This window comes from Crassostrea angulata, chromosome 5 (genome assembly GCF_025612915.1).
Source record: "Crassostrea angulata isolate pt1a10 chromosome 5, ASM2561291v2, whole genome shotgun sequence".
Lineage (NCBI taxonomy): Eukaryota > Metazoa > Mollusca > Bivalvia > Ostreida > Ostreidae > Magallana > Magallana angulata.
Window position 1 is genome coordinate 49,662,569 of NC_069115.1, and position 22,985 is coordinate 49,685,553.

General features: G+C 36.1%; 1 protein-coding gene across 1 annotated transcript; it reads left to right on the forward strand.

Moving 5' to 3' along the window:
• The first annotated feature begins 9,151 nt into the window (after positions 1–9,151).
• LOC128184000 (M-phase phosphoprotein 8-like) lies at positions 9,152–22,371 on the forward strand. Its single transcript, XM_052853266.1, has 15 exons — positions 9,152–9,348; positions 11,472–11,633; positions 12,011–12,475; positions 12,588–12,630; positions 12,835–13,449; positions 13,920–13,984; positions 17,823–17,856; positions 18,057–18,188; positions 18,321–18,418; positions 18,583–18,669; positions 18,804–18,958; positions 19,424–19,575; positions 20,343–20,470; positions 21,149–21,235; positions 21,433–22,371. Exons 1-15 carry the CDS (start codon positions 9,187–9,189, stop codon positions 21,478–21,480), a joined length of 2,433 nt encoding a protein of 810 aa, XP_052709226.1. The 5' UTR covers positions 9,152–9,186; the 3' UTR covers positions 21,481–22,371.
• The last annotated feature ends 614 nt before the right edge of the window (positions 22,372–22,985 follow it).

Genomic DNA, 22,985 nt, shown 5'->3' on the forward strand with positions numbered 1-22,985 from the left:
AAACATGTGATAAAAAGAATCTCTCATGATTTGTAGGTATATGATTTTTATCCAACTCGTTGTAAGGCGAGGGGATAGAAAACACAACTCGTTGGATAAAAATCATATACCATCGCAAATTATGAGAGATCCTATATATGATAAATTATTGAATTGTCATTTCATTCTACAGGCGACCATTAATGCAACTGAGCCTTTTGAATTTACTTTTTACATTCTATTAATATTAAATGCAGAGGTAAACAACATGTAGGAGTGTTTGTCCGTTCTCAACTTTACATTGATGAAAAAATATGTTTGTAATCAAGTTCAGTTGTGAATAGCTCATATTGTTTTATCATCAGACATCAAAACAAATATATTAATTTTGTCCATTCACAACTTTACATATAAATAGTCCTTAAGTTGTGAATAGCTCATACTGTTTTATCAACATATTAATTTTGTCCATTCACAACTTTACATACTTTAAAATCTTATTGTTTAATAAATTATTAAGTTGTGAATAGCTCATATTGGTTTATTATCAAAAATCTAAGTACATGTTAAATAAATATACTTTGTCCATTCACAACTTCAGAACCCCCCCCCCCCCCCAAAAAAAAATATGCCGGTATATAAATTAAAAAAAAAAACCAAAAGTACAGACATCTTTTTATTATATATGAATTATTGCAAGTTGTGAATGGCTCATGATATTACCAGCTATATATAAAATTTGCAATTCCTGACTTCATTGTATTCTATACATGTATACGGATACAATTAACCTGGGTCTAAAATGACATGGCACCCGTTTATTTATAGTTGAAAAGGTCACGGCCATTTCTTGTGACATCACATCAGTTTAAGCAGACAGCATAGAGAACTGTGCCCTTTTGTGGTGGAATTAAATCTTTGTGATGTTATTGCACATGTGACTCTTAAAGTAGTGATAATATATGATGTTTTGTGAAATATCTTCCAGACAATTTCGTCTGCTTTGATTACATTGTGTTTATTGGGATGTAAGGAATTTTAGTGACAAAGGTGCATTCAAAAGGTAAGTTTAGAGAAACATAAAGATACATTTATATGAATAAATAGTATAATTCTTGCCAGGCCTAAAGTATAAAAAAAAAATAAAACAGTCGGGTTCTAGCCTATAGAGACAATGAAGTCATTGCAAACTTGTGCTGTATTTGTATAATAATCAACGATATAAAATTCATAAGCAATTATACCTCCATGGACTTTACAGCCTTTGCACCTTTGGTTTTAGGCATCTTGTCTTCTTCAAGTTAGTGTTAATATAAATTGTACGAGACGAAACAGCAGACTATATCTACATATATGTATAAGTTATCCTCGGTACGGATGCGTTAAAAATTACGGCTATTACAGAGATATTCCGAAAGTAAGCGTTACAACGGCAACGTGCGCGACGGAGATATACGTCATCAACGTAACAATACGTAAAGCCACGAACATATCTAAATAATAACTGGCCCCGGCCGAAGTGGCAGCCATTTTCTCCAATGTTAATTCCCCGTAAGGTTTTATTTTTGTATCGTATAGTTAAGACGTTTGACTTTGTGAAACGTCTTTATGGCAGATGTCTTGGGATTTTTTCCTTCTAGTGAAAAAATATGGTTTTAACCCTGGTGTTTTCATAAACATCGATTTATTTAGGGAAATGTGCGGCAAAAATAACTCGGGACAGACTGTTGAGTTGCGTAGGTGTGCGGTCATCCCTGCCTGCATAACTTTGAGTCCCTATATATGTGCAGGAGCGGTGATTAAAGTCTGCTCTTGTAAATATTGGCAGCAATCAGGGCTATCCGAGTTCCAAGGGGGAAAAATGGATTTTATTTATACAGGATCTACATGTATTATTGTACATTGTCCAGATTGTTTGTTTTATGACTCCATGTAGCTGACTTTATCATACCTATTGTTCCTCGGGTGAGCGATGTGGCCCATGGGCCTCTTGTTTCAAATAAATTTTCACCAATTTCAAGTTTCTGTAGTATTTTTTCAAATAAATTTTGAGTGCATATTCTTAATAAGATTTCTATCCTGATAAGACCTGTAAACAACTCCCTGTATGTGTAAATCATGTTATAGCCTGCTCATTTGTTTAACGAACAATTTGGTAAGTGACAGTAATTGAGGGATAATGAGATTACACAGCTTCGTTAAAATGGTCTAATGAGCAGCAATTTCAATGTCTGCCATAGCCCAGAAAAATGCCAATATCATACGGAATAATTATATATTTTTTTGTTTGACCAAATTAGGTGAGAGAAAATATCATTTGGTATGAGATATATATACCAGTAGTCCATAAAACTTGGTTCTCTTTGTAGAGGACAGCAAATCCTTGACATAGATCCTAAAGTATATATCTAAATATAGAGATGCACCGGGTAGTTCAGTATTTTGCAGATGTACAGCCACATAGAGTTATATAATGTATCTACATGTACAGAAATGGCATAATAAATGGTTTATAGTAATAGTTCAAGAATGTGTACAGAGATGGTTGGTTATGAAAATGCATAAATTGTGTTAAAGTGTACTTAGATGATTCAGAGACTCAGAGTTAGTGTAAAGATGTGTAGTAGTTGAGGCTATATAGACCGTGGATATCGGCCAGGGTAGCTCAGTGGTAGAACTCCTGACTAGAGTTGCAGGGGTCCCGGGTTCGATTTCCGGTCCAGCCATATGTTTTCATGGTATTTATATACTCATTCCTTCTTTCCTACTACAGATGATGCCATGGCCTTCCTTGTTCAGGCATATATATATATGATTAATAAGTCCTAACAAGGTGAACTTGTGTGTTGTCTTCGGGGGCGATGACTATTTGAGGGGGGAGGAATGTAGTAGTTGGGGCTATATGGACCATGGATATCGGCCTGGGTAGCTCAATGGTAGAGCTCCTGACTAGAGTTGCAGGTGTCCCGGGTTCGATTCCCGGTCCAGCCATATGTTTTCATCTTGACTACTATATTAGATAATAGACTCAAATTTTTGGGCTTTAATACGTCCGATAAATCGAAGAGTGCTGTCTTTTGTTTTATATTTTTTAAACATCACTGGTATTTAAAGATTACCAATTTGTTTCTGGTTTTTTCCCAATCAAGCTTCACTAATATTAATAATCAACATACATTTCTTTTAAAAATCCGGAAATCATCTGAATTTTTGGGATTTTACAGTTCCTGTAGTGTAGAGATGTACAGAGGATGATCTGTAGTGTAGAGATGTACAGAGGATGATCTGTAGTGTAGAGATGTACAGAGGATGATCGGTTCTGTAGTGTAGAAATGTACATAGGATGATCTGATCTGTAGAGATGCACAGATGATGATCTGTAGTGTAGAGATGTACAGAGGATGATCTGTAGTGTAGAGATATACAGAGGATGACCTGTAAGTTAGAGATGTACAGAGGATGACCTGTTGTGTAGAGATGTACAGAATTATCTGTAGTGTAAAGATGAACAGAGGATGATCTGTAGTGTGGAGATGTACAGAGGATGATCTGTTCTGTAGGGGGTGATTTACAGAGGATGATCTGTAGTGTAGAGATGCACAGATAATGATCTGTAGTGTAGTGATGTACAGAGGATGACCTGTAGTGTAGAGATGTACAGAGTATGATCTGTTCTATAGTGTAATGATGTACAGAGGATGACCAGCTGTAGTGTAGAGATGTACAGAGAATGACCTGTAGTGTAGAGACAAACAGAGGATGATCTGTTCTGTAGTGTAGCGAAGTAGTGTAGAAATGTACAGAGAATGATCTGTAGTGTAGTGATGTACAGAGTCTAATTTTTAGTATACAGTTGTACATATGAACATCTGTATAGAGGTATGCAGAGTATGATGTGAAGAGATGTACAGAGAATGACCTGTAGTGAAGAAATGTACAGAGAATGATCTGTTGTGTAGAGATGTACAGAGGATGACCTGATCTGTAGTGTAGAGATGTACAGAGAATGATCTGTTGTTTAGAGATTTACAGAGGATGATCTGTAGTGTAGTGATGTACAGAAGATGACCTGTAGTGTACAGATGTACAGAAGATGATCTGTAGTGTAGTGATGTACAGAGGATGACCTGTAGTGTAGAGATGTACAGAGAATGATCTGTAGTGTAGAGACAAACAGAGGATGATCTGTTCTGTAGTGTAGAGATGTACAGAGGATGTCCTGTAGTGTAGTGATCTACAAAGGATGACCTGTAGTGTAGAGATGTACAGAGGATGACCTGTAGTGTAGAGATGTACAGAGAATGATCTGTAGTGTAGAGATGTACAGAGGATGATATGTAGTGTAGAAATGTACAGAGTTTAATTTTTAGTATACAGTTGTACATATGAACATCTGTATAGAGGTATGCAGAGTATGATGTGTAGAGATGTACAGAGAATTATCTGTAGTGTAGAGATGTACAGAGAATGATCTCTAGTGTAGAGATGCACAGAGGATGATTTGTAGTTTAGAGTTGTACAGAAGATGATCTGTACTGCAGTGATACAGAGAATATTCTGTGACAAAGAAATGCATTAAGAAGGGTCAATAGTTTAGAAATAGGGAATTTGTGCATAGTGTAAAGATGTACAGAGGTGGACCTGGTGAGTAAATATGTAAGAAATGTATAAAATAAGTGTTATTTAATTGAGAGATTACAGAGTTGGTGCATTAGTGTAGAGATATGCATCGGAGGATCAGTACTGTAGAGATGTACACAGAGAAGACAGTAATATACAGAGTTGATGCATACTAGTGGAAAGATGAGGATCAATGTTGTAGAGATAAACCTAGGACAGATTTGGTGCAATATAGTTAGAGATGTACAAGGGTACAGGAGTGTTTATTCTACTTTAAGGTACAGAAATGGCATGGTAGTGAAGAAATGCACAAAATTAGTGCTATTTAACTGAGAGATGTGCAGAGTGTACAGAATACAGAGTTGGTGCATCAGTGTGTAAATGACTAGTGTACAGCATACAGAGTTGGTGCATCAGTGTGTAAATGACTAGTGTAGAGCATACAGAGTTGACCGTGCATCAGTGTTTTAAAGACTAGTGTTTAGCATACAGAGTTGGTGCATCAGTGTGTAAATGACTAGTGTACAGCATACAGAGTTGGTGCATCAGTGTGTAAATGACTAGTGTAGAGCATACAGAGTTGATGCATCAGTGTGTAAATGACTAGTGTAGAGCATACAGAGTTGTTGCATCAGTGTGTAAACGTCAAGTGTACACATACAGAGTTTGTGCATAAGTGTATTAATGACTAGTGTACAGCATACAGCATTGGTGCATCAGTGTGTAAATGACTAGTGTACAGCATATAGAGTTGGCCATGCATCAGTGTGTTAATGACTAGTGTAGAGCATATACAGAGATGGTGCATCAGTGTGTTAATGACTATTGTAGAGCATACAGAGTTTGTGCATCAGTGTGTAAATGACTAGTGTAGAGCATACAGAGATGGTGCATCACCGTGTTAATGACTATTGTAGAGCATACAGAGTTTGTGCATCAGTGTGTAAATGACTAGTGTAGAGCATACAAAGTTGGTGCATCAGTGTGAAAATGACTAGTGTAGAGCATACAGAGTTGATGCATCAGTGTGTAAATGACTAGGGTAGAGCATACAGAGTTTGTGCATCAGTGTGTAAATGACTAGTGTAGAGCATACAGAGATGGTGCATCACCGTGTTAATGACTATTGTAGAGCATACAGAGTTTGTGCATCAGTGTGTAAATGACTAGTGTAGAGCATACAGAGTTAGTGCATCAGTGTGTAAATGACTAGTGTAGAGCATACAGAGTTGGTGCATTAGTGTGAAAATGACTAGTGTAGAGCATATATATTACAGAGTTGGTTCATCAGTGTGTAAATGACTAGTGTAGAACATGCAGAGTTCCAGGTGCATCAGTGTGTAAATTACTAATGTAGAGCATACAGAGTTGGTGCATCAGTGTGTAAATGACTAGTGTAGAGCATACAGAGTTGGTGCATCAGTGTGTAAATGACAAGTGTAGAGCATACAGAGTTTGTGCATCAGTGTGTAAATGACTAGTGTAGAGCATACAAAGTTGGTGCATCAGTGTGAAAATGACTAGTGTAGAGCATACAGAGTTGATGCATCAGTGTGTAAATGACTAGGGTAGAGCATACAGAGTTAGTGCATCAGTGTGTAAATGACTAGTGTAGAGCATACAGAGTTGGTGCATTAGTGTGAAAATGACTAGTGTAGAGCATATATTACAGAGTTGGTTCATCAGTGTGTAAATGACTAGTGTAGAACATGCAGAGTTCCAGGTGCATCAGTGTGTAAATTACTAATGTAGAGCATACAGAGTTGGTGCATCAGTGTGTAAATGACTAGTGTAGAGCATACAGAGTTGGTGCATCAGTGTGTAAATGACAAGTGTAGAGCACACAGAGTTGGTGCATCTGAGTGTAAATGACTAGTGTATAGCATACAGAATTGGTGCATCAGTGTGTAAATGACTAGTGTATAGCATACAGAATTGGTGCATCAGTGTGTAAATGACAAGTGTACAGCATACAGAATTGGTGCATCAGTGTGTAAATGACTAGTGTATAGCATACAGAGTTGGTGCATCTGAGTGTAAATGATTAGTGTATAGCATACAGAATTGGTGCATCAGTATTTAAATGACTAGTGTATAGCATACAGAATTGGTGCATCAGTGTGTAAATGACTAGTGTAGAGCATACAGAGTTAGTGCATCAGTGTGTAAATGACTAGTGTATAGCATACAGAGATGGTGCATCACTGTGTTAATGACTATTGTAGAGCATACAGAGTTTGTGCATCAGTGTGTAAATGACTAGTGTAGAGCATACAAAGTTGGTGCATCAGTGTGAAAATGACTAGTGTAGAGCATACAGAGTTGATGCATCAGTGTGTAAATGACTAGGGTAGAGCATACAGAGTTGGTGCATCAGTGTGTTAATGACTATTGTAGCTGAGCATACAGAGTTGGCTGTGCATCAGTGTGTAAATGACTAGTGTAGAGCATACAGAGTTGGTGCATTAGTGTGAAAATGACTAGTGTAGAGCATATATTACAGAGTTGGTTCATCAGTGTGTAAATGACTAGTGTAGAACATGCAGAGTTCCAGGTGCATCAGTGTGTAAATTACTAATGTAGAGCATACAGAGTTAGTGCATCAGTGTGTAAATGACTAGTGTAGAGCATACAGAGTTGGTGCATCAGTGTGTAAATGACAAGTGTAGAGCACACAGAGTTGATGCATCAGTGTGTAAATGACTAGTGTATAGCATACAGAATTGGTGCATCAGTGTGTAAATGACTAGTGTATAGCATACAGAGTTGGTGCATCTGAGTGTAAATGACTAGTGTATAGCATACAGAATTGGTGCATCAGTGTGTAAATGACTAGTGTATAGCATACAGAGTTGGTGCATCTGAGTGTAAATGATTAGTGTATAGCAGACAGAATTGGTGCATCAGTGTGTAAATGACTAGTGTATAGCATACAGAATTGGTGCATCAGTGTGTAAATGACTAGTGTAGAGCATACAGAGTTGGTGCATCTGAGTGTAAATGACTAGTGCATAGCATACAGAATTGGTGCATCAGTGTGTAAATGACAAGTTTACACATACTGAGTTGGTGCATCAGTGTGTAAATGACTAGTGTACGTAGAGCATACAGAGTTGGCCGTGCATCAGAGTGTAATGACAAGTGTACAGCATACAGAATTGGAGCATCAGTGTGTAAATGACTAGTGTACAGCATACAGAGTTGGCCCTGCATCAGTTTGTAAATGACAAGTGTACAGCATACAGAATTGGTGCATCAGCTAGTGTGTAAATGAGTAGTGTAGAGCATACAGAGTTGGCTGTGCATCAGTGTGTAAATGACTAGTGTTTAGCATACAGAGTTGGTGCATCAGTGTGTAAATGACTAGTGTACAGCATACAGAATCGGTGCATCAGTGTGTTAATGACTAGTGTACAGCATACTGAGTTGGTGCATCAGTGTGTAAATGACTAGTGTACAGCATACAGAGCTGGTGTATCAGTGTGTAAATGACTAGTGTACAGCATACAGAGTGGTGCATCAGTGAGGAACCTTGGGTTGTCTTTCTTTTCATTCCCTCAAAATGTGTTCAATTAAGTCCCATATAAGTGTACTTGGGAGTTTTTAAATTGTATATTTTTACATGTCAGTTAAATTCAATAAAATAATAAATAGATTAATTGAAGGAGTATTCATCATATAATTATAGGGCTACTTAATTAATTATAATTAATGGCTAAATCATCATGAAGATTTTAATTAACTTTTGGAAGAAAATCGAATTTGGACAAAATATGTAGGTGTCCCAGCTTGTCAGAGAAGAAGAGGGATCAAACCCAAATATTATGACTTTAAAATTATGTTTAGAAATTTTATCGCCCAAAGAATAGATTTATTCAATAAAATTGATTTATTAGCCCTCTCCCTACATCGAGTAAAAAAAAAATTAAAATTTTTAATGTTTAAATGTCAGACTATAGAAAAGATACAAAAAAAAAAAAAGAGAAAGAGAAGAAATATTTTTATATTTATGTACCAGAGACATAAATAACATTGTTTATTTTTGTTTAAATTTGTTTATGTCATGTACATATGCTCACGGGCCCTGGAAGTTATTGTAAATATATTGCATGTGCATGTATACATGCACATGCAATATATTTACAATAACTTCCAGGGCCCGTGCATATGCTTTCATTCCCGATTCCACTCGGCAGATAGGAATGTATGCGTTTTAAAAATAAACACAAATAGAAACGGCAAAACTGATGTCAAACCGAATACTATTTAGTAGCTTAGGTATTTAAAAAAATATGTAATTAACATGAAATGTGTGTTTCTTTGTATATGCAAAATAGTGGGAGGTCGGACGAAACCACTATTGGAGGAAGGGGTGTTTCCTCTCAATACCATTGATTTGACATCACAAATAATTACTTTATTGGTATTCAAAATAATTTTTTATATAAAATATAACAATTTTAATGAATTCATATTATGTATTCAATTAAATAATCGGTGAATTGAAGCGTCTAGAGAATTGAACCTGTTCACCCCTGTGCTAAATATATGTCTAGCTTCCTGTCAACTCACAGTGTGAATGGGAACATGGCGGAGATGGAAGGTAGTACGTCTGTCGGTGAAGAAGTCTCGGCCGATATGGCGATCGCTTCGCCCTCTGTCTCTGACTCTGGTGGATCAGACAACTCGGAGAAATCAGAGGAAGAATTGTTTGAAGTGGAGAGGATCGTAGGATTGTCTAAAATTCGGGTAAGTGCAAGCGCATTCCCGCTGTGTGAAATGCAATGTATGTATACAAAGAGAAACAGGTGCCCCTGGCAGTGTGTGAGAACTTATATACATATCTAATCAGGTCGACTAGCCGGGCCTAGCATGCCAAGGTCTAGTTGAAAGGATAACGTCCTCTCAATATATCTCGTGTTTTTGTAAACAATTATTTTAATATGAATACTTTACGCAGGAAACATTTCCCGACCCTGGTGGTCGAGAGGCGTTACTATAGTTAGGGCGCCGACAGGACGTGAGCGCGGACACACGCTGGCGCGTGCATGTCTCTTAATAAGGAAATAAACAAGATTGGTGTTGCGTGTACATTTCAAAAGATTTACTAAACTATAATTCTGTTAAAACTAAGCATATGAATATTTACCGGTTTTTATATATACATGTGTGTACCCCGCTGCTGATCCATTTAAACATATCCAAGGAATCTGACCACAAGTATGTGGTCAGGGTGACTCATTGAGTCATATAGTATATAAAATATAGAACATCAAACGAATGGAATTTTCTTTGTCTTCAACAAAAAAAGGCACCAACATTTCCATGCAGTCCACCAGGAAGTGGTGTGTAAGTACAATTACGGCAGTGTGATTATGTGAAATCACATGTATAGATAGGATTTTATTTCACAATGTGATGCTGTGTTAAAGTCATGCTACAATGATCAATATATATCCTATTGTCAACCCACTTCACTTTCTATATAAAAAACTATTGTCACAGCTAAGTAGATCTAGTTTCATCTTGGCAATTTATATCTGATTGGAGGGAATTCATCTGATTTTATTTTTACATTATAATGAGGTATATTCCCCCCCCCCCCCCCAATGATCCATTAATTTAGGTGTTTAAAAGTCATAAAAAATGTAAACTGCAAGAGAAAAACTGGAAATGCATAACTTGGATAAAATAATTCATTATTGAACCAACCTAAGATCATTGGCCTCAATCAAGGTAATGGATAATTTTGTGTGACAAATCCTGGTGTGTATTGGACTATAAAAAGTCTCACAGAAGTTTTTTTTTTCTTATTAACATATGAGATGGAACAAAGGTCATGTTTTTAAGCCATATTTAGGTCACTGATCTTACTTGGCAATGTTCCAAGGAGGTCGCGAGGCTGTAAACCATTACCATCACAGATTCTTTATTATTAGAAGAGGATTTCCTATTTTGTTCTTATCAATGTATTTCTTTCGAAATGTGTTAAGTGCATTTATAAATAAGCCAACGACCTGCAGGTTGATCGACCATATTCAAAAATGAAAATGGAAACAATTTTAGGTTGTCAGATAGTTTTGTTAAGCTGTTAATTTTATTTTTAATTTAGAAAGATGTAACTTTGAAAGGGCATTTAAGGTTCACAACCAGTTTAAAATAATGTTTTTAAAAAAGAAATTTGACATTTGATGTGGAACAAAAAGAAATCTTTGACTTGTGTGAAATAACTCTCTGTAGTACCTCAAGCTCACATTGGAACATGTTCCAGCAAACTTACACAAAATGTTTTAATCTTACAAAAATGCTAATGTATTTCAATGAAGAAAACCACTTTATCTATATGCTAAAGACAGTTATTAATGTGTTACGAAGAACTAAAAGGTCATGTTTAATAGAATTTGGTCAGACAGCTTTAAATTGAAGACCCCCATGTAAAAGTCTATTGATTTGCAGCTGATAAAGTTGCTGATTAAGTCACAGCTAATTAAAACTTTCTCTCTGGACTTCACAATGGTCCAGACCTCAGTATTATTCTGTGAAGACGAGCAGTCTGGCCCGGTATTTGTCAGTGGAGGCCTGTTTGTTTATACACAAGGTCACACTGCATGTAGTGTTTACCCCCTGGGGTCATGTGCATCTAGCCGCCATAGAAATAGAAGTAAGATACCGGTGTATCAGATTTCTGTAGGAAGTGCATCATATGTGATCAATCAGATTTGTACACGTTAACATTCACTTTTGTATTGATTTAAAAAGATTTATTTTATATACTTTCTAGTATACTTCTTAATGTGACATTACATATTCAGTGTAATGAGCGTGGTGGATTGATACAGATTTGGATCAGAGATTTCTTCTGGTGATTTTAGGGTAGGACGCTGTACAAAGTGAGGTGGAAGAACTACGGGCCAGCTGACGACACCTGGGAACCGGTGGACAATCTCCAGTCCTGTCTCGACCTTGTGGAAGACTTCCAGCAGAAAAGGGAGGAAGATAAGAAAAGGAGAGCAGAGGAAAGAAGGAAAAAGAAGGTGAGAGATGTACCGTTATATAGCAGAAAGTTTAAAAATGGAGTAGAAAGAGAATGAAAAATAAAAGGTATGAGAAATTGAGAAAATAAATTTCCAAGAGGGAGAGAAAAAAAAGAAGGTGAGAGAGAAAAAAAAATTGAAAAGAGGAAGAAGGTTAAGGAGATTATTTCTGACACTGATGGAGTTATTTCTTCAACTGCCAGATTGTTATGTCAGGATGGTTGCAGAGCCATTATTTAAAGTCTGAACTGGGTCGCAGCATGTAATAAAAATTTACAGACAATTTTGAAAACATAAGAACCTGATGACCTTGCGTCTGTTTACATAGTAATTCAATAGCAATCATATCTGATTTCGGCAATTTTTTTCTGATGCAGGCTCAAATGGAAGGAAAAGGCTCAACAGATGAAGACGATTCTTCCAGAGACAGCACCGATGCCCCCAAACCAGTTTCCACATTCAAAAACACATTTTGGAAAGACCTTGAAGAAGGGAAGGTGAACTTGTTCCACACAGACATGTACTCTAAGGTCAAAGAGGGAGGAAGGGCTTCAAGGCCAACTTGTCTCAAGGACAAACATCAGAATGTTAAGTCAGAGGAGTCCAAATCCTCCAAAAAGCGAAGGACGCCAACAGTGAAAAAGGAAGCCAGGAAAAAGGAGAGGGACAAGAGAGCTCATTGTTTATCTTCCGAGTTTGTCACATCCAGTGAGGATGAAGTCGTGAACAGTGATTATGAAATTGTCAAGAGTGACACAAGTACGCCCAACAATAAACTAACACATGATTATTCAGACTCCTCTAGTGAAAATTCTGTCAGAATGCCAGTTCTTAAAATTAAGGTAAGTTCCAGGTTGGCAGCGATGTTGCTTTTGAAATTATCAGATCGGATTCAATCTTTGGTGCATCATTGAATTTTGCTAATAATCTTCTTTTTTTTTTCTATTTTGACAGAAATTGAAGAGCAGTGAAGATAGAAGTGACAGTAACTCGGAAAGTAGGTGTTTTTTTTTTTCACTTTTAAAATGATGCATGACAAATGTTTTTGTCTGAATTCACAAACATATGTTAAAAATATGGAAATTTTATTCGTGGTATTGTGAAAAATTTGCATATGCTTCTAATGATTATTTCATAGAGAAATGCAAAAAACATTACTTCTTTGTATAGAAAATCAAAATATTTGTATTTTTTTTTATAGATGAAGATGGAAGGTCAAAGGATACTCTGATAAAGAAAGAAAAAGTGCACAAACATGACAGTGCAAAAAAGATTAAAGTGAAAAAACACAATAAAGAAGTGAGAGTGAAATATGAACCTGAAAACTTGAATTCAGATAAGTCATTGTCTGTGAAAGTGGAAAACGGTAGAACTGAAATATCAGAAAAACCGGCCAGTCCTATCAAATCCTATCTATCCGGAGGAAACACCCCTCCTCGAAAAATCTCTCCTGGAGATTCCCCAAGTAACAAGCTTCCACAGGCCACCAGCACCCCAGATGTTAAACAATCTGAAAAAGAAAGTCAGGAATCGTTTTCAGTGGGACTCAAGAGAAAGCATGTGGGTTCGGGATGTGATTCTAATTCTCATTGCAAGGTGTCGAAAGTTCGGAGAAATTCTGGACAGGCATCTCGCGACAGTGGACTTGGAAGTTCTACGAGTAGTGTCAGTAGTATTGAGATGGATCGGAACAGGTCATCCGCAACTCGTAGAAAGGAATCTTCTAATTCTATGGACTGCTCCCAGCCTCTGGATGACTTGTGGAATGGCTCCCTGTTGCCCTTGTTACCAGAGAGCACAAAGACTCAAGAAAGAGGTAGGTTAATTGTAACTCTACAGCTGTACCCTCAAAGGTGCATATTTGTCAAAGCAGGTGTATTAGAATAGAACTCAGGGTAAATGAATGTCTTTTTATATATGGTTGATTTTTTAAGCAACCAATTTCTCTTTCTTTCTTTTTTGAGAAGATGATGATATTTGCAGTGAAAATATTTTTCCATTCATGTTAGATACGTTCTGTGTCTTCACTGATTAGTTCATTGTGTTCACTGTTCACTGTGCCAGTGAACTGTCATTGGCATTTGGGATACAGAAAGTCAATATGGAAAATTACCTTTCTGAATTTGCGGGGATGGCAAAAAACAATGTGAACGTAATAATGTCATATAATGATGTAATTTTTTTTATGTATGGTAAATACTGACGTGGGGGTAGATCCTATTGATTTTCATCGCAGTCTTTTTATGTTTTTTTATGAAACTAGATTTTTCTACATTCTTTTTTTAGGGGCTGATCTAAGTTTTGATATAGAGCTGGATGACATTGATTTAGACCAGCTAGACAAAGAAACAGTAAGTGAATTCATACTACAATGATCTAGCTCTTGCAGTCACAGATATACATATATATGTATGTGTATCATGGGAATTGGTGGACATGTTCATATCTTATTTGATAAGAACCAGCACAGAAACGTGTATGACACAAGACCAAGAGTGGCCCAGTGTTATGGAAATAGCGAACTCGCAAGTCAATTTATTGAATGAAAGATAAGAAATTTCCGAATTGTACACAATGTCACAGAGACGTGTAAACTCTTAGTGAACCTTCTGTACTACTCAGGGGGATTTACCTAAGTGTTTACAAAATATTTGTATATCTATGGTCTAGCCAAGAGTTGCATGTCAGAAGAATGCATGTGATGGAGACGGAAAAAAGCCTCGCTAGTGGTGGGAGTTATAACAGGAACATTATTGATCCGCTGACTCCGCACCAGACCTTATCTCGCCTGGCTCTATAGCTGCTTTTGTAGGGAGAAGAAAATTGAAAAAAAATATATAGCAGTGATGTAAGAAAGAATTGATGGGGTCTGTATGTAATATTTGGCTTAATGGAAGGTGAAAAATTGGGTTGATAGCAACAGGAAGTAGAATTTGGAGACGAACAGAGAGAATGCGAGAATGTTGCAGAAAAGTGGGTCATAGAATCTTAGTCCATATGTTGCTTGGATTTTTTTCTCTCTACTATGCTTTGGATCAATAATGATCAAGTTATACCAAGAGATCCAAGATTTTGAGTCAATAAAGGGATGGATTCGAGAATTCCTAATAGGTGTCTGATCAATACATGTACATATGTGCTTGGTATCATTAAATCGTCTCTAGGGGACCCCATTAGGCATTATCTATAGAATCATCTCCAGAGAAAGGAAACAAATGAAGACTAAAAATAGTAATACGGTTACCACCATACGGGAATATGTATGCAAACATTCTAATGATTTTTTGTTTCACAAAAACCAACCACTGCCAGTGTTGTCTGTTTCACACCGTGGGACTCTCGATCATTCACTCTAATGGATTTCAAAAGTAGGGTGAATGGAACTCTAGAACTTAAAGTGACGCAAGGGAACAAAGTGATCCATTTTCTTGCACTCATTAAATTCTCTACAAATCCCCCTTCCCTTGAAAAAAAAAATCATAAAAATCATATGTATTCTGTGCCACCCAAGTGTTTTAATAAATTATGATGAATTCACACTGTTGTGCATCACGAATTTAGGAAAACAGGACTTCAGACTAGTACCAACTTAATTCTCTTATATATGCTAATGAGCCTAAAAAGAAATGGTTAAAGTAGTTAAAAAAATATTCTGGGGCTCATTAAACTGTCTGGGGCTGCATTTAAAATGCAGCAAGTGTAAAGTGTTCCCACTCTGTGGGGGTCATTCAGAGCAAATATGACACTTGTTTATCATTCCGTATGATTGATAGGTCCACGAGGAAGACTTATTTATCCATTATTATACCATTACAAAAGAAGCGTTCATATGGCACTCTACCACAGTTTATAAACATTATCAAAGGAATGTCGGTGTTGGCACACATCAATAAATAGCTTTCCACACTCACATGATGAACTGCTAGAACCAATTGATGAGGCTGGGGTACTAGTTTAGTGTGTATTGGGGCGAAGGTATGGAGTAAATAGGGAGACTGACCGAAGTCTGGACCGATGCCAGACTCATGAGTAGCCAAACTTTGCCCCCTCAATACTGGATCTCTGCCAAAAAAAGCCCCCATCTCTGAAGTGTCCAATTATCTGTGTCACAACTCAAGGATTGTCCTCAGTAGTCTTTAGAGAGAGTTTGTGTATTGAGGTGAATCCCTTACCTTTAATTTTCAGTTAGTGTATATATGCGTTTGATGAATGAGATTGTGTGTATTGAGGTGTGTCGAGTGTTCGTACTAGCGATTCCATTTACATATATGCCTCGTTGTGGGGTCAATAACCATGCATCCACCAGTGTGTGATCTACATGCTGGCTCTGCCGGCCGTTCACCTGTACACATCTGATATACAAATCAATAAATCATAGTCAGGTCAGGTACAATAGCTCGGGGCCCCCACAGGTATCTATTGTCACACCCATGGAGCCTGTATACAGGAACCTCAGATGAATATCTGCAGGTTTTAGTGAAACCTGTTCACAGAAAATAGTTTAAATTTAGAACAAATTTATGTGCTAGCATAACACTGACAAATGGCCTTGACAATGCCATATTTTTTGTTGTTTGTGAACATTTTCATTAATCTAAAAAGGGAGGGTTCAAGTAATACATGTTGCGATGACGCATAAGTTTTTCCATCCACATCATGTTAAATACCTACAAGTCATTCAATTTCTGTAGTTTGAATACCGCGAACCACAAAGTGTTGTGTACACTTAGAAATATTTTATTTAACGTTCTTGATATTAATCTGATATTAATAGGACTTGGTTCAATTATATTTAACTAGTAGTATATATATATATATAATTACAGAAATACGGCTACCACACCTTTTGAGATATTGGTGTCACAAGATTAAATGGACTGTGCGGTTTTTAGCTTTTAAAATCAGGATGGTCCAACCACAGGATTTAAATAGTCCCCCAAGCATTACATGTGGAACAATAAACTTGTACATTAAACCGAATTCCTGATTTTAGTTGGTCAAACACTTCAGTCTTCCTGTATGGTAGAACTTATAATAAGAGATTTGTATAATACTGTCAGTGATGCCCTTAAGTCTCTTGACATTTTCATGCTTGTGAAGAGTACAGGCAATTTTAAAGAAAAGAATTCAGTTAATTTATTATTGTCAGAATTCAGGGAAGCTTTGAAATGTTAGGTTTTCTTTTTCATGGTGTAGAGTGTCCTTTGATGTCATGAATATATAGGTCTTTGCCATCTCACAAGACATGGATGCAGATGCAGAATATAGGTCAACAAATTCCTTTGTATTAGGTGGTATTTCACAAGACAGATGTTTGGTGAAGACATCAGAAATCAATACATTTACGTAGTGAGGGTTATTGCTCCGGCGAGCGTCTGTGTGAACTCCATTTCTGAGCTCATCATGATTTAAACAGGCATTGGTGAAATTAAAACTCAAGGAAATAAGAATAAAAACGGAACCTGCTTCAAATCAATACAAATGTTTTTATCACTGAATCTGTTGCAATTCGGATCAAATGAATCCTATGAGGTGTCTTTTTACGTGTTTTGATTGAAGATTTGGCTCCTTATGGAAGCCATTGCAATACTGGATCCAGAGGCCTGCACGACTTGAAGGATTTCTCTCAAAGTCTCAGACACAATTCTACAGCACATGAATAAATTATCACCAGATTTTGTATTAGTATAACAAATGTCTACAGATTTATGTGTCAGATTGTCAGAATTTATGACATTTGTAACGCAAGCATGACTTTTTGTTGGTAATGTGTACTTTAGAATTAGAACTGTGATAGAGATTCCATTGTACGTTGTAGGGTGATTTGGTAACACAAAATGTCATGACTGATTAAAAATTTAGGAAGTTAACATATACCATTGTAAGACATCACAAGCACTGTCATGATCCATTTGGTTGATATGCTCACAACTTTTTTTTTTCGTCCATGAAATATTTCATTATCTGAGTCAGCCATTAATGCAATCGTCAACTCTCTTTCTTATTTATAAATGTTGTCTCTGTTTTCTGAAATTTTATCTAATTAAATAAAAATGCTAAACGAATTTTCATGTCATTTTACAGTCTTGATGACTCCGCTTGTCAACGCATGATGATTTTCTTATGTAGTCGTAAATACAATGCTCACCAGTAATTCTCATCAAATTGATTTTTTTTTTGTTTTTTTAGGATAGTGAAGCTGATGCCCTTGTTATTACTGATGGTAAGTGCATCCAAATACTTTAAAAAATAAATTTTAAAAATTCTTGTATTGCAATCATAGTACTATATCAATAAAATAAGATTTACCTGATCTCATTCATAGTATAAATTTAATCACATCTAAAGCATTATTTTTGATACAGTTAAGTGACTTTTGAATAATTGCTAGTGAGATTGTACAGATGAATTTTTTTTTGACAGCGAAGTTCCAGCAGGCGGTGACAGAGGGGGATTACCAGGCGGTGCGGCGGGCCCTCAGTAGCAGTAAACGCTACGATGTGGAGGCGGTGGATGACCTTGGGATCACCCTCCTCATGTACGCCGCCCAGAGTGGTACGTACTGCCGGAAATTTGATATCTGAGTTTCTCTTTATTTTATGAATTGTAGCCACCAGAGATGTCAATGGTTTAAGTAAAATGTGTGCATGTACATGAATTTAAATAACTGGAGTTTTTCTTTTGCAGGATTTGATGATATAGCAGAGTTATTGGTCAGTAATGGGGCAGACATTAATGCTCAACAGAAAAACGGCACAACGTCACTGATGCTAGCATGTGAACATGTGAGTCTGCTCTATTTAAGGAGATGATTTGGCAATTTTCATTCAATTTACTTGTGTAAAATCTTTGGAAAAGAAAAATGTTGTAAAGTAATGTACCGTGTATGGGAAACATGACGAAATATTGAGAAGCAGACAGTTTCTTATCTTTTTGTTTTATTTTGCAGGCCTATATATGTACAGTTGCTTTACTAGTTGAGTTGGGTGCCAAAATAAATGTTCAACAAGATACCGGTGAAACTGCTTTGATGAAGGTGAGACCTATGGATACCTCTCTTCTTCATTTTTTTTTCTTTTTTAATCTCATTGATCAAATATATCATCGGACGAAGACATTGTAATTATAGAATTTAATCATATGTTAATTATAAAATGTTTTTGTTTGTAGGCTGTAAAACGAGGCCACAAGCAGATTGTGAAGTTTCTTCTGGAGTACGGTGCTAATTTCTCAGCCCAAAATAACTCGGGATTCTCAGCTCTGACCTACGCCAAAATGTTACGTCTTACGGAGATAGAAGATATTATTACAGAGTTTATTACGAGGTAGAAAATTATTGCTTTTTATGATGAGGAAGTTGCAAGACAACAAGATATTTATTAAATTTTGTATTGTTCTTGGCAATGCCATATCATTTTGCAGCCGATCAAAAATGAAAATCTGAGTTTGATATTGCCATTTTAGGAGATAATAATACACGTATTGCTGATGTTCAACAAATTGACAGAATTATATATTAATTTACTAATGTTGAATACTGTAAAAGAATTACTTATCAATTGACAGCCTTAATGTCTTTAAGATAAACCTTAAATTTTTTTGTTTTAATAAAGTAATCTTGAGATGAAATAAGAGAAAAGACTTTATATTAAAAACAGTCTTATATTTTGTAATAGCAATTACCAGTTCTTATTAAATCCTCTGAAAGAAAAGAGTAGCTGATGTTATTTGCTAGTGTGTAGAAATTAAATTGTGCTGTTTGACAATTTTATTTTCTCTCATTTTCACAGACTGACAAAGGAGTTTGACAAACAAGTAGCAGTCACCCTGAACAATACTGCCCAGATCTCCAGCAGTCTTTTTCCAATGCAGGTGTTTCCACTGTGTGAATCCAGCAAATTTGTCATTAACTTCAAACATGAGATGCAACCAAACACACCAGGTAAATGACATAGGCAGGTGTAAAAATTAACAGCCAGGAATTACCTGTATTCAGTGCAACAGGACAACACCTGTTATGCTTATGATTTAAAAAAAATTTAAATCTAGGCTGGTGATGCTTTGACGGTTATGAATAGAATTGCATAACATGAAGTTGGGGAGAAAATCAATATGTTGTGGAAGTATAAGCCCCATTGACTGTGTATAAAAGAACTGCTGATTTGAATATCACTGTAAACAGCATCAATGAGAATATCAATAATTAAAATTTTGAGGACTCTTAAAGTTGTCTTTTTCTGTGAATAATTCAAGTTAATTTTGACGCCAAAAAATGCAGACTGTCTGAGATAGTTAAAATTCTTTTTATCTGAAGTTTTAGATGCACTTAAAATGATTATCAGACATTGTGAATGCTAGAATTATGCAATCTTGTTAGTCTGTATCACAAGTGGTTAATAAATACTGCTGTTGATAATGCTCTCAGTCTGATGCTGATGCATTATTAATGACCATTCAAACACATTCTTTATGTACAAAGACATCGTCTGACATTATCATGACCCTTGCTGCTAATACATATATGTTCTGATTCAGTAATAGCTAAATTTATATGATCAGATATAAAACATGTACATATATTTTGATGTTCAAAATACTGGACATTATAAATGAAGTTAAAACGCACATTTCTAAACTTGACATCTGCAAACAATACTTGTTCTTTTCAAAACAGCATATTTGAAAATGGGTTTCTTTGTTTATCAACAGGTGTGGGGTATCTCCTATTCATTGCTCATGCCAGAATTACAGCTACAGACTGCAAGTGCCGATTCTATGGACCATGTGCGGTCAACTCGGCCACCCTCAATGGAGTCCCCCAACCTCCTCTCACTGAGGTAGGCAGAAATCTTGCCCGGTCATTTATCAGCCGGCCTTATTGATTTTTCAGGGCTTCTGCCGAGTCAACATGTGTGAAAGCTGTGTATTGATTCTCAGATATGCCCCTATTAGCATGTAATGTAATTAAAGAATTGAATGACTTGAAAGCCAGAGGTCTGTAATTATCAATGGCTTCCGAGTTGCTGTGTATTGCATGAGCATCTCCGTATCTTGACATCTGGTTCTACGATTATTGATTCCATCGTTAAGGTTCATCGGCATGTAAATTAAATGATTTGCTGTTGCTGCAAGAAAATAGAAAAATATCAATACTGTGCATGTAACTACCAGTGCCGTTACCGGTAATATTTCTCATTTCTGCATTCCCTAAGTCTAAATGAACTCGAGAACACAATCCATTCTCTACGTTGATTCCATTATGGCAAAAATTATTGATTACACAAGTCAGAGTCCTCAAAATTTGGACTAAGCAGATAATAAAAGTTATTACTGTAATTACAGAAGTCAGTGACTGTAAACTTGATATATACACTGTCATTTTGTGATTAGGGTCACATGTAAAATTTTACGGCAATGAGGCTGAATCCATGTGTCTAGTCTAATTTTTTTGCAAGACTGTGTAACAAGTAATGCAGTATATATATATATTTGATAGGCTGTCATCTTTATTTCAGGAGGCTAATTTTGTATTGTCTTGCTGTCCTCTGCAAAATGGCAGAAATGAGATTGTCATTAACACTGTCAAGGCATCAACTTCTAAGGTGAGAGATTTTCTGTTTTTCAAGTTCATACAATTTTTATGTGTTAACGTATGTTTTAATAATGATGTTTTCTCACTTTCTTACATAAAATAGATAGTGTAATTATGATGTAAGCCAATAATGAATATTGCATTTATTGATTTTTGTGTTAATGGAAATTCAAACTATAGACTAATGACATCTTTACATGTTTGCAGGCTAAGTTGGTAATATGTGCTTATAAAGCACAGCTGATTGATGGTTAAGAAACTGCTCCAAAAAATCCCAGTGATCTCAAGTTTGCCAAAGTTACGATGGTACTCCACTCCAAGATCTCAGCCCTCCACTCCATCACCATAGCTACATCCAGTGCCATGGATACGATGTTGTCATAGTAACAGTACATCAATCCACCATGTTCATCTCTATACTACCAGGGCATTGAATGATTCACAAACACTGAGAGGATAGTGCAAATTGAAAAAAAATCACTGTATCAGATTTATGTGTACAGCTTTTTGAGACAATGTGTTATATTGGTTTATTTTGTTTGGACAGAGCTGAGTCAGCCATTGTTTTTCACTAGTCCCTCTCCCTGTGTGGTATGTAAGCTCACATCTCAGAGAAATATTCATTGTTTGATGCTCCTAGAATTTTTCTTGGCCCCCACTGGGCATTTCTTTGTGTAGCTGTTAATAGTCTCGAGAGAAAGGTGAAGGAAGATGTAAATCAGTAGTCGGGCCCGTGTGTTAGTGCTATTAAGTGAACAGTGTTAGTTCAAGGGAGATAAATCGTTTTAGAAGACTGTGCGATTGTTATATATGTACATGGTTGTGATTGGGAAAAAAATGTTTAAAGTTATTCTGGTGAATGATTGAGGGAGTCTATTAAGTGTTTGTGAGGAGAGTGAGAGCACTTACTCGTTTTTTAAACATTTCTAGTAGAATCGGCAGCTTTACTTTTCTCTATATACCCCTTTATTTTCTTTTGTGTAATGTTTATCTGATGAGGGAAGTTAGCTTTATACCTTGTTTAATCTTTTAAACAAATTGTGTTGGAGACGGTTTTAATGAATTTGTTTATATGTAGGGAAAAAAAACTACTTTGAGATTTAGAATTTCAGACAATTTGAATCTGCGATAAATTTTATCAGCTGAATGGCAAACAAGCATTTGTCCATTGTTTTCTTTAATAAATTGTCTGATGCTTTTCAGGATGACCAATTTCTGAATTGTTATGACATTTGTTGTTTTAATTGATGAGAGTAATTTAACAATATTTAATCATTTGTGTGATATTTGGATTTTTTTGGTGCTTTTTTTGTGTGTAATCTGGGTGTGTTTTTTCCATGTTGCTTAAAAATTAACTTAAGTATTGGGCAGCAAGATTGGAAAATACTGAGGGTCACAAGAATTTTTTTGTGTGGGAAAATGGAGGTAATGATGTGGGACCCTTTTCTGTTTCTTAAATTTGATTTGCAATACTATATGACTGTGTGGAAACGCACAATTACCTCAGCTGTTACTGTATCTAGTCATACAAAAACACATCTAGATATTACATCATCAAAATTATTACATGTATGTTCCATCTGTCAAAATGACCTTTTTTTTGTACCATTGAAACATTGTAATATCCATCTAAAAGGATGAATGTTTGAGAAAAAAGAAGTTTTATTGGATGTACACGTTTCCTATTACAATCGTGAGAATGAAAATCATGTTCAAATTCACCATTATACAAAACAGACAGGGCAAATATGTAAAAAACA